The sequence below is a fragment of the Echinops telfairi genome, unplaced genomic scaffold (genome assembly GCF_000313985.2).
Source record: "Echinops telfairi isolate 266 unplaced genomic scaffold, ASM31398v2 ScPeMD7_7458;HRSCAF=8496, whole genome shotgun sequence".
NCBI lineage: Eukaryota > Metazoa > Chordata > Mammalia > Afrosoricida > Tenrecidae > Echinops > Echinops telfairi.
In genome coordinates, this window is record NW_022111358.1 from 15,811,620 (window position 1) to 15,824,591 (window position 12,972).

Sequence of the window (12,972 nt, forward strand, 5' to 3'; positions counted from 1 at the left end):
AGCTAGATGGCCACTTCTTTATCTTCAAACCTTTAAGACTCCAGACACGCTATCTTTTGATAGCCGGACACCACCAGCTTTCGTCACCACATTTGCTCATGCACCCATTTTGTCTTCAGCGATCATGTCAGGAGGGTGAGGATCACAGAATGCCGGGTTGTTAGAACAAAGTATTCTTGCGTTGAGGGAGTACTTGAGTTGAGGCCCAATGTCTGTCTGCTACCTTAATACTTAACATATAAATATAAGTACATAGATCTATTTCCCTATCATTATATAAAAATATATTTACATATGTACATGCTTGTAAATAGACCTCTATAAAAGTCTTTTGCCTCCCAGTTCTTTCCTCTATTTCCTTTTACTTTCTTTCTTGTCCCACTATCATGTTCAGCCTTCATTTGAGTTTCAGTGATTCCTCTCTGTTACATTACCCTTAATCAAGCCCTACCAGGCCTCCTACACCCTCCTCGCCATCAATTTTAGATCACTTGTTTCCTCGTCTGTCCCTGGGTTTGTTAACATACACTTCCTTTGCTCCCCCGTCCCCGGAATCCTCAGTCCCCATTGTTTTCTCCTCCTGGTTGTTTATCCCGCCTATCTTATCTAGATAGACCTCCAGTTTGTTTTGTTTTGGAGAAAAAATAAAATCAAGATTTCAGGCATGACTGCTGCTACATCTACTGCCGTTAAGTTGATTGCAATGCATGCGACCTGTTGAGCAGCAAGTAGAACCTCTCCCTAGGGTTTTTGAGGCAGTAAATCTGTGTAGGAACTGGAAACTTCCTTCTCCCTCGGAGCAGCTAGTAGGTTTGAACTTGCTGACCTTTCAGTTTGCAGCCCAAACAGTAACGTGATACCACCAGGGCTCTCTTTGTCGCAGGATACCCTCTTTTCTTTTTATTTTATTTATTTTTTAATACCCTCTTTTCTACAACAGGGTCAGTGTCTTCATCTGCCAGTCGGTATAAAGACTGTCATGGAAGCTTCGCACCTGAGATTCAAAGAGGGTCGGCCTCTTGCCTGAGCAGTCCAGAGTCCACTCCAACCTCATTGGATAAAATCACAACCGTCCGGGAGAGAGCAAGGAGCCTGGACTCCCTCCTCACTTCCTCTGACCTGGTAAGCACTGTCCTGGGGGTCAGCCCGGAATGTCTCCGCCGCAGGAGGCCTGCCAAGGGAAAAGCAGACACCTCTCCAGGCTTCTCCAGGGCGTCTCTCTGCGTCTGGGCTATGGGAGGGATCCAGTGTTTTTGTGCTGTTCCTGCCCTCCCTCCTCAAGATAACTTTGGACAATTCCTCTAGAAAGCCCTCGTTTTTTATATGACCTTCATCTACATTGTTCTCTCCCCCCAACCGTTATCGCCTCACCTAAGGAGGCGCAAGCTCTGCCTCTTCCTTGAAACACACCTTGGTTCTTTCCCTGGGAGAACCTTCTAAAGTCATAACAACCCCGCCCCACTCCAGTGCAGTGCTGGTACGTTGATTCAGATTCACAGTGACCCTGCCTAGGGCTTCCAAGACTATACATCTTTATGGGAGCAGTTAGCCTCATCTTTCTCCCACCGAGCATCTGGTGAGTGTGAACTGTCAACCTTCCACTTAGCAAGCCAGGGCTTATCCAATAGCACCACCTAGGTTTCTTACCTAAAGAACATTAGCTGTTTAAAACCCCCTACTTGTATATACCGCCATTCCCTCTGCTCCTATATTATCTCCCCTTCCCACCCAGATCAGAATTCATGTGGATTGCCTCTTCCAAAGAGCTGCAAGCTCATCACTTGGACCGGCTCATTGAAAACTTACTGAGAATTCCAGCACGATGGCGACCTAGGCAGGCAGGCTACCCAGACCCTCTGCCACAAAGACGAGAGAGACCAGAGAGACCAATGCGCCCCGAGCTTCACAGGAAAGGCTAGAGATAGATAGGGATCAAATACCAATCAAGGGACAAACTGAACCGTGAGTTATCAGCTGACCTGATACATCACAGCCATTTGTAAGCAGCACTCTGATGGACACAGCAGCCAGATCATCAGCTCTGCTCGCCCAGGGGCACACATATACTCACTTAGGTGGCTGGCACCGAGAAAGGTGTGATCTTCCTCTTGTTCTCTACACCCTTCAGTGATCAGTGTGGCCAGCCCCCACTTTTGCCCACCTGGAAGCAGGTGACATCCACTCCTGGACGCTCCTGTTGAGGATATGGTGCTGGGCGGACACTCTGCATTCCTCCCCGCGCCCAGTGGTTGTGGGCATGCGCTGTACACCCAGGGTAAACAGAATGGGCATTGAGAGACAGGTGCTGTTCCCCCACTCCCTGGGCCTGCAAGAGCCGACTGTTCTGGCACCAGACACACTCCTCCCAGCCATCTTCTAGGCTGACAAGAAATCCACCCGAGACTCAGCACCTTGCCTGCCCCTTCCCCCCACACCCTGTCACCTTTCCCCTGGTCATCTCAGCCAGCAGAGTGCACCAACCTGTCCTGGATGCCCCTCCCCTTGTTTTATCCTTTTTCCACCTTCACTTCCTTTAAAGGGACATAGTCATGAGTTGGGCTCCTACCTATAAGGTCAGCTGTTCAAAACCACTGGCCACTCCATGGGAGAAAGACGAGGCTTTCTGCCCCTGAAAGGATGTACAGCCTTGGAGACCCCAAGGGGCAGTTCTGCTCTGTCCTCCAGGGTCATGCGCCGGAGCCCCCTCGGCAGCACCGAGCTTTCTTTTCTCTTCACTTGTTTTTCTTTTTCTGATTTTCCTCCCTCCCTCCCTTCCTTTCTCTTTTCTTTATTCCCTGTCCTTTTTCTTTACTATTTCTCATCGTTTTCTTCGTTTCCTAGCTTTGCAGATTCTCTTTCTTCCCTTGTTTTAAAATTTCACACTTATTTCTCTTGCTGCTTGTGTATTTTTTCCTATGTTATTATTTTCTTTTTTGTTGCTATTGCTTGTTTTCCTTTTTGGTGCATCCGGTGGGAGACCGCAGCTAGACTCATACGTCCAGGTCAACCTGACCCCGACAGCCCACACGCTGGAATAGGCTCACTGCCCACCCATGCAGCACCTGATCAGTGACAGACAGTGGCCAACACCAGCCCAGCTCACCCTCACCTGTCCACATGAACAGCCCACAGGGAAGTATGAGTACATTTCCATCCTCTATCACACCCCCCAGGTGCTAAACTAGTGAGCAGACGAGTATGCCTGCTCCACTCTCTTGGCTATCTCAAAAAAAAAAATAAAGCAAAAACCTTGGGCAAAATACACCCACAGAGATTCACTAATTAAATGCAAGTACAGCATATGATATCTTGGAGACAGCAACCTCAGATCACATAAGGAAGCAAAATAGAGTGGCTCAAACCCGTGACCAGAAAACAGAGCCAGAAGATCTCTTGAGCAATAAATGGCATTGGAACTACCTGATAAAGAATTCAAGAGAATGACATTTAGGTAATTTCAATAACTTGAAAGATTGAGAAAACTGGCGGGGTGGTGGGGTGGAGTGGGGATCAAGGAAAACACAGACCACACCTTAAAGAGTTCAGGAAAACATCACCAGAAAGAACCACAGAATAAATGAAAAATTAGGAACAATATAAAAAAAAAACAACAGAAAATAGAAATCCAGAAGATAAATGCTAAGATTTTAGAGACAGCTAATGCATCGAATGGGTAAACAAGTAGAAATGAATCATTGGAAGACAGAATTAGCCCGGCCGAGAGCTGCCTCTCAATACCATTCTGTTAGAGCAGCAGTTCTCAACCTGGGGGTCCAGCAACCCTTTCACAGGGGTCGCCCGATGCACAACAGTTATGAAGTAACAACGAAAATAATTTCATGGCTGGGGGTCACCACAACATGAGGAACTGCATTAAAGGGTCACAGCATTAGGAAGGTTGAGAACCACTGTTAAGAGGAATAATCAGAAAGAAAAGAACAAAAATAAAATGTAAAAACCTAGGAACTATGTGGGACACCATCAAGAGGAATACTTTACATGTGGTTAAGATTCAAGAATCGAAAGAGGCAAAAGAAAGGACAAATCCTCGAAGATGTGTCGTAAGAAAACTAGTGCCATGGGAGATAAAAAGACAGGCCTTACAGAAGCTGAGTGAGCCACAAATAGGATAAACCCCAGAAGAAAATCTCCAAGACGAATCATAAGCAAACTCCAAAAGCAAAGGCCAGGAAAGATTCAGCAAAAGCAAAACGTTGCCCACAGAGGAGACCCAATAAGACCAAACTGATTTCCCGACAGAAGCCACACGGGTCAGACAATATGATATATAAAATGTTGAAGGAAAGACAATTGCCAACCAAGAAATGAAATACACTGGAGAAATGAAAGCATTTCCAGAGAGACAGAAATTAAGAGCATTTTTGAAAACCAGACCAACCTACGAGGAATTACCAAAGGGAGTTGTCAGGACCCAATAACAAGCAGATTGAAGAGCGTGAGACTGAGACAAAAGACAGCATCACCCAGAAGCCACAGCACCTGTAGAAGTGTCCACAGTGACAGAAAACTTTAAGACTAAAAATAGGGAACTAGAGATACCGAATTTGTGTGGGAAGACATCCACAGACCAAAAAAGGGGAATAAATTGGATGGTTACGAACTTCCAAATAGAGATCAAGTCAGGATGATCTCAAGATAGAACAGACCATTTTAAACTGTGGTAGAAAATATAAATTATATGGTAGCTGAAAATAAAATTTTGAAGTCTCCTTTCCAAAATAAGAAAGGAAAAGCATGAAAATTTAGTAAATGCTGAAACAACGGCAGTGAAGGAAATGTTAAGAAACTCACCCCCACCTCCCCCAAGAACTCAGCGTAGGAAACTGGAACAGAGAAAGTGCCGCGGACTGCCAAGAGAACAAACAGATCCGTCTTGGAGGAAGTACAGCCAGAACGCTCAGCGACATAGAAAATACCAAGCTTGCTTGTTCGACCCCCGAGACCATGGCCCCAGTCACCCTTCTGACCGGGACTTGACTCACTCCCGTGGCTCAGTTTCAGCCAAACACTGAGCAGATCTAGAATGGGAACATTGACACTGGAGGAGGTATGTGCTCCTTAGAATAGGCAACCATTCGAGATCAAAGGGGCAGCATTTGCCCAAGGACAAAGTTCAGAAAGCAAGAAGGGTTAGGAAAGGAGGAGAAATCGGAACAGAAGCCACAACAAGGTCAAGGAGAGCGATGTTCTTTTGGGGGATAGAAGTCAGTGACACGAGACAGAATGCGCTGTATGGAAGATGGATTCGCTCTGTAAACCTTCACCTGATTCACAATAAAAAGCTTTTTTAAACAAAAAACTGTGACTATTCAATAGACAAGTTGGTTACTTACTTTCGCCCTCAATGAAAATAAGTAACGGATAACTTCCTTGGGCATTTGGCTCACAGAATAGGGAAGTGAGAAGCAATGTTAAGCTTTTATTCAGCAGACTGTTAATTGGGCAGGCTCTAAGTGCCAGGCCCTGTTCTCAGTGTGGAGTGTGAATTAAAAAGACGGGTCTCTGTCGGTAAGGCGGTCACATCACCGCTGAGTGAGAAAGGTCTGACCCAGCAGAGGGGGAAGTGCTGAGGGGCACAGGGGTGTGAGAGGACTTGCTGGAACAAAGGTGTGACTTCTTCTGCAACATAAATGCTTTCTTCCGTAGGTAATACTTAATCTCGGACAGAATTGAGCTGGATGTGCCTTTATGGATCAATACCGCTAGTCCCATGTTTCTGTCTTACTTGTAGAAAAAGTGGTCTACCTTTCCGAGCCCCGGTTCCCACAGAATCACTCAGGCATCTAGCACATCGCCTGCCACCAGCCAGAGGAGGAGCCTGCCTAAAGGTACCCCTGCTTGCTATCAAACTAGAACTTCGTCAGAGGAAGCTAAGGGAAGGGAGCCCGGGTCTCTGATGCAGCTGAAAACACACTCATTGTGACAACACTGGACAATGAGTAAGAGCTTGACAAAGGAAATACCTTTTAACCCTCCCCCCAATTTTAAACCTCCCACACTCCGTGAGAGGTTTTCTTTTACTAGTTCAAGATGTGTTTTTTGCTAACATAGTTGAAATCGTAATGTATATTTATTTTAGCCTGCTTTTGTCCCTTGATTTTACATTTTGAGAATTTTCCCTGGCAATAAAAATTATTCGTAACTATATGTAATGGCAACGCAATAGTCCATTCTACATACCGTTCCTCTATTTTGAAGATTAATGTTTTCTGATGTGGGCTCTTTGTACATAAATCTTTTTCTGCGTTTCTGATACTTCCCTTAGGAGAGATACCGCGAAGATAATTTTCAAGTCACAGGGAACGAGAGTATTAACAGCTCTTGAGGCATATTGCCATTACTACATTGATTTTAATATCTTCTGTCTTTAGTACAACTCTGGGAATGTCCCTCAATAGCAAGGGATTTTGTGGCAAATACTGAAGGGTTTTGGTTAATGTTCTGTGCACTGGAAGGATCTCTCTTCTGTACCACCCCAGTCTGATCATCCGTGGAGTAAGGCCCACTAGTTTGGATTTTGTTCAGTTTGGCTGGTCCATGGCCTCTGTGTCCCGCAGCAGGCCTGGTCTAGATTGAGCTCTGACCCTCTTAATCAGAATTTGTACCTCACCTGTCTCAAATGCCCTTTGGGAGGGAGGGGCATAGGACTGGACTGAGGGGTGATTCAGGAAAGAGTCTGGGAAAGGGTGAGTGAAGACCATCTCTACGTTAGAGATCTCTGTTACATGAAAGCCGTCCTCCCGCAGTTTACGTCATCATTGAGAAACCATAGTCAAATCCTTGTGGGAGTCTGGAAAGCCCAGTTCAGGTCCCGGAGATGTTACTTGCTTTTCCTCTTTACCTTCTTCCAGAACTGGTAGAAGCTATCTCGCAGCATCACATCGAGGAGTTACCACCGCCATCGCAGGAGCTACTTGAGGAAATTGGTAAGGGACAGAGTGCTCTGTCGCTCCTGATAGCTAGAGCCCAGGTAAGCGATGGTGCATGGTCAGAGAGGAGTTCAGAAGTGTCCCTAGACCAGAGCTGAGTGCTTGCCGACCAGCCCCGCTGGTCAGAGGATGTATCTCATGAGATATTGCTGACGGCCCAATTCTTGTGATTGGGCTTGTAGAGAATTTCCAAGAAACCCTGGTGGCACAGGGGTTAAGTGCTTGGCTGCTGAGCCAAAGGCCGGTGGTTCCACCCACCAGCGGCTCGGCAGGAAGCAGCAGCAGCGCTGAGCTTCCCTCAGCTGTCAGCCAGGGAGAGCGCTGCTCTGTCCTCAGAGTCACCAAGAGCGGGAGATGTGACAGCACACAGTAGAGAGTTTTCTGAGCGGCACCACTGAGCTTTTCTATCTGTGGGGTTTTGGTCTCAGGAAAAAGAGGGAGGTGAACAAGAGGACTAATCCCTAGGCACCTCACCACAGCCCCCAGCCTCAGACAGATAAACTCCGTGCAGATAGTCTGAGTGGCCAGAATCTCCCTGGGTTTCTTTCTTTCTCTGTAGAGTGAAGTAAGGGTTAATTGCTGGATCATGAACCCCCCTCCCCCCAGAAGCGACCTGTCTGCACAGGAACCAGCAGGACAGCTGGAATCCACTGGGCAACAGCTAACAATAGGCCCTTTTCCCCCTCACCTCAGGTCACCTCACCGTGGCCCAGGGCCACAGGGCTGCAGGTCACTGGGTTGATGGGTCAGGGTCCTAGTCCCTCCCTTCTCTTCCCCTCCTAGCTGTCCTGGTTCATCTAGGTTGCAAACGACTCCTCCCGTTGCCTTTTAAAAAGTGAACTCGTAGAACTGGTGTTTGTGAGAGTGGGGGTCCCTCACACGTGTTTGCTCAGGTCAGGTGGTGGCTCTTTCTCGGTCATGGCTTCAAGTACAATCCCCTGCCACCCTTGCCCTCTGGATCCCGCTGTCCTCCCCTCCACGCCCCCTCGCACCATTTCAGCCGTGGACTTTCCAGACTCCAGCCTGAACCGTGGCCTCCCTACACTGCTGCATCCCCTGCCACCCTTGCCCTCTGGATCCCGCTGTCCTCCCCTCCACGCCCCCTCGCACCATTTCAGCCGTGGACTTTCCAGACTCCAGCCTGGACCGTGGCCTCCCTACACTGCTGCATCCCAGCACACCCTCGCTCAGTCCTGGGCCAGGTTTTTGTAGATGTCTGTACTTTAAGATGGGTCAGTAATTTTCCAGAAAGATGAGGGCAGAGGACACTTGAGCAGTTTCTCTGGATTGTGTCCCTCCCACCAGCTGCTACATAGCATCCATCCATTACCTGCTGTTTGCCCTCAGGAGGCCACTGAGGAGGGGCCTGGGCATTCACCACTCTGTTGGAGGGCCCTCGCTTACCACCAGCTCTAAGCACCTGATAGCAGCCTGTAGGGGGGAACCCTGCATACAGAGGGTGATAGAGAGGGACAATTTTTAACACAGGCTTTCATGAAGTTACGGAGCTGCTGGTAGAGGCTGCTGCCTGTTCTTGAGGAAGGGAGCAACCTGCACCTGCTTTGCACAGGGCTTGGGCTGGCCAGGCCGCGCTCCCTCCGTCTGTCTCTCTGCTGTTTCCGGCGCACCTGGAGGAGCCGGAAGGTCTCACGTACAAAGCTGGCTGGCAAAGCAGGTTCTGGTCTTGGTTCAGTGATCCTTTCTTCAGCCACCGAGACTCTGCCGTCGCGCAGTGAGTCTGTAGGACAGACTAGACCTGCTCCCCAGGGTTTCCAAGGCTGTGCATCTTTATAGGAGAAGACATTTCTTTAGGGAATAAAAAAGTATACACTCTGCCTTCTGCCTTTCCATATCAAACGTTCCTATTGAGTTTGTTCCGATTAGTAGACTAGGGAGAAAACATGAAACACATCCGTAGGAGCCCTGGTGGCGTAGTGGTTATGAGTCGGGCTGTTAACTGCACGGTCAGCAGTTTGAACCCACCAGCCCCTCTGAGGGAGGAAGAGGAGTCTTTCTACTGCCGTACCAAGCTTCAGTCTTGGAAGCACACCAGGGCAGCCCTGCTCTGTTCTGTAGGGCCGCTTGGGATCAGAATGAACTCCGTGGCAGTAGAGGGGGGTAAACTTGGGCGGCTTCGATGTGACTGCTATCTCGAGAGAGTCTAGGATAAAGTTTCGGAGCCTAAGCCTGCGATCTGAGCTCTAGACACATTGCTGTGCAGTCATTTCTGACCCATCGTGGCTCTTTAGGGAAGAGTGGGGCAGTCCCAGGAGGACTCCCAGCGGAGAACTCGCCCTTAGGTTTTCCAAAGCTACGAATCTCTTGACTGGCGACTGGTGGCTTGGAGCCACCAGCCTGTGTTTTTTTTTTAATCATTTTATTAAGGGCTCATACAACTCTTATCACAATCCATACACACATCAATTGTATACAGCGCATTTATACATTCATTGCCCTCATCATTCTCAAAACATTTCCTCTCCACTTAAACCCCCGGCATTAGGTCCTCATTTTTCCCCTCCCTCCCCGCTACCCCCACCCTCATGAGCCCTTGATAGTTTATAAATTGGTATTTTGTCATATCTTGCCCTGTCCGACGTCTCCCTTCACCCACTTTTCGGTTGTCTGTCCCCCAGGGAGGAGGTCACACACAGTTCCTTGTAATCGGTTCCCTCTTTCCTACCCATTCTCCCTTTACCCTCCCTGTTTCGCCACTCACACCACTGGTCCTGTAGGACTCATCCACCCTGGATTCCCTGTATTTTCAGTTCCTATCTGAACCAGTGTACATCCTCTGGTCTAGCCAGTCTTGCAAGATAGAATTCGAGTCATGGTAGTGGGAGCAGGGAAGGAACATTTAGGAACTAGAGGAAAATTGTATTTCTCATCGTTGTTACATCGTGCCCTGACTGGCTCATCTCCTCCCCGAGACCCCTCTGCAAGGGGATCTCCAGTGGCCTGTGTTTTGGGTTGGCAACCAAGTGCTTTAGTCCCTGTGCCTCCCGGGCTCCTGGGTGCTTCACACCCGGACGCCAACTCTGACTCTGCCGCTCACGATCTCCGAGGTGTGAGGCCAGTTCCACCTTGATTCACCTGCTGAAGAGGAGGAGCCCGAATGGGGGCATGCTCACAGGGGTGCTGTGCAGCTCATGGGGGAGTGGGTGTAGGGCGTCAGCCACTCAGGGCTCTGGACGGTCACTATCCTCAGCAGCAGGGGCAGCGTTTCTGTTTTCAGTGTTAGGGGACTTTGCCATGCTGGAAGAGCCCTGGAACACCCTGCATGTCCTAGAGCAGGGGTCAGCAAACTTCTGAGACAGAGGAGCCCATCCTGTCCTTCACAACATTTAGAAATCATGAGAGCCATACATACATTTTCCCAGACAAATGACATCACTACTGTATGACAACACCCTTTAACCTTTTCCAGTGTTACTGCAGAGCCACGTGCAAATACAGAGAGAGCCACACGGGGCGCTAGGGCGGCTGCCGGCCGACCCCGGCCTTAGAGCACTGGTTCTCCAGTCTAACACCAATGAAGACTCCCGGCGACCCTGTAGGACAGAGTAGAACTGCCCTGTGGGTCTCTGAGATGATCCCTCTTACGGCAGCAGAAAGCCTCCTCCTCCCACGGCGGTTGGGGTCCGACCGCTGACTTGGCAGTTGGAAGTCTACTTCATAACCACTAGGCCACCAGGGCTCCTCGAATCAGATGGTTGGGCCTCACCCCCAGGATTTCTGACTCAAGAGGTGCAGCGGGTGGGGTGGAGAATTTGCGTTTCTAACAAGTTCCCGGGTTACACGGATGCTGCTGTCCTTGAGAAACTGGCGTGTGACATGTAATCCAAACCGCTTGCCGCTGACCGAGTTCCGACCCAGGGAGACAGCTCCACGAGTGACAGAGTCGGCTGCCCCCACCCCCATCCCAGAGTTTGGGGGATCTAATCAGAAGCAGATCTCCAGGCCTCCCCACCCCTGCCCTGAGTCGCCACTGGGCAAGTTCAAATTGCCCACCTTTAGGTTGGTAGCGCCAGCTGTTCATGCCGCCCAGGCACCTGGGGAAGCACACAGCTGGTTTGTTTGGTTGTGACAGAGCACCTGAAGCAGCAGCAGCCCGCAGCCACCATGCCAGCAGAGGACACAGCCACAGCGAGGGGCCCTGGCCGCTCTGCAAATGGTAGGCCAACCACGCCCATCTCCCTCCCCACAAAGGGTGCCTGCCCGCAGGATTAAGTAAAATGACATAAGCAAAGTGCCTGGCACGCATTTTAGGTGCATCCCTTCCCCACCGAGCTTCCTTTCAGGGGCTCCAACCATGGACACATCTTATAGACGAGAACAGGTGCCTCTCCACCCCTCCCCCAAAGCACATCGGTGCCTTTGTTTTTCCGGGAGCCTGCCTGCTGTGTTAGGTACCCTTTCTTTCCCTCGGCTTCCTTTGCTCCCGCTTTCTCGCTCGACCCTTGGCACAGGCAGAGCTTCCTGTTGCTTCACCTGGCACCAGAGAGCACCCCAGACCCCAGAAGCAGCTGCTGTGAACACAGGCACTCCACACACTGCCACCTGCCCCTGCTCTCGTGGGAGGAGAACCAGAGGATGGCATATTGCAGGGGCTGCTGCCCGGCCCTCATTTTTGGCACTCCATTTCAAGGCAAGGCTTTCTAAAGAGTCTTCTGTTCTTCTGATAAAGTTAATTCCTCCCCCTGCTTTTAGATCAAAGGCACTTAGCAGAACAGGAGCCTGACAGTAAGAGAGGAGACGGCAGTAAACTGTGGAGCAAACAAACAGAGGATCCAGAAGACACAGACAGGTAACAGAAGACGGACGTTTGAAAGGAATCTAAAATGTGTATTAGGTTTTTTTTCCTAGGATTGTATGCAGTGAGGAAAAGAGAAATCCAACAACTTCCAAGTATTTTTCTTACTAGTCTAATCGCCCGTATTCCTAAAAGCTGTTATTTTGTTACTTCATCTTTGGAGGCAAACATAGGTTTCACCACTTTGAGAACATTTTAGTTAGAGCCCTTGGAGGCCAATAATGAGCTCTTTCTTAGCCAAGTAAGAGAAATGCACGATCATCCAGACAATTCAGTCTTAAGCTGCCTCTGGAGCCCAGCCTGCCCTGGTTTGGGGCTCCCTCCCTGCTGGCCTGTGCGGTGAGAGAAACCGCTTCACCCCGCCCTCTGCCTCTTGGCTTCTGCAGTGTCCCAGGCTGCTGCTCGTGGCCAGGACTAGGATGAGGTGAGACACAGGATTCAAGGGAATGCCCAATGACTCAGGATAGATAAGTGTGCAGAAATATTTTATTGATTTCACAGAAAAATCACAGCAAATTAGGTTCTCATTTCATTGGTTCTATACATGTTCGTTAATGCCATTAGTTACACTTCTGCACAATGTGCCAGCATTCTCATTATTCCCATACTGGGTTCTGTCTCCATTCATTCAGCTTCCTGGTCCCGTCCACTTTTCTCCTTCTCCAAAAGCCGTGCTCACTGCCACTGAGTCATTCCGACTCCCGGCGACCGTGTAGGACGGGAGAACGGCTCCTGTCGGCTTGGGACTGTAACTCTGTATGGGAGTCGAAAGCCCTGTCTCTCTCCTTAGTTTAGGGCCGGGGACGGCAAACTTTTGAGACAGAAGAGCCAATCCTCAAAACAATTTAAAAACTGTTCAAGAGCCATAAATGTATTTTTACAAACAAATGAAATCTCCATTATCTTAATATAGTTTTATTTTTGTTTTCAATTTTACTTCCAAGTATATGCCGAAAGAGCTGCAGATGGCTCCCAAGCTGCAGTCTGCCGACCCTGGGCCAGGGGAAATGGTGGCCGTAAGGTCTCATTTACATGAATGTTGTGAACACTGTCATGCTCATCGGCGATATGCATTGTTTGAGCCACTCTGTTTGGGCTCATCAGCAGCTTCGTGGTTTGAGCTCCAAGTCTCAAGTTATCCCAGGGCGATGGTCTCAGGGGTCCCTCTGGTCTCCACCAGTAAAGTACGTCTGGGCTCTGGTAGGAATT

At 49.2% G+C, this 12,972-nt stretch overlaps 1 protein-coding gene across 1 annotated transcript in view; it reads left to right on the forward strand.

Moving 5' to 3' along the window:
- TEX14 (testis expressed 14, intercellular bridge forming factor) overlaps positions 1 to 12,972 on the forward strand; it is a 59,505-nt gene that overhangs the window by 38,046 nt on the left and 8,487 nt on the right. Inside the window, exons 24-28 of the mRNA XM_045299296.1 lie at positions 941 to 1,122; positions 5,753 to 5,849; positions 6,873 to 6,947; positions 11,041 to 11,124; positions 11,661 to 11,757. Of these exons, the coding sequence (XP_045155231.1) occupies positions 941 to 1,122; positions 5,753 to 5,849; positions 6,873 to 6,947; positions 11,041 to 11,124; positions 11,661 to 11,757 (535 nt within the window). The remainder of the gene's footprint in view (positions 1 to 940; positions 1,123 to 5,752; positions 5,850 to 6,872; positions 6,948 to 11,040; positions 11,125 to 11,660; positions 11,758 to 12,972) is intronic.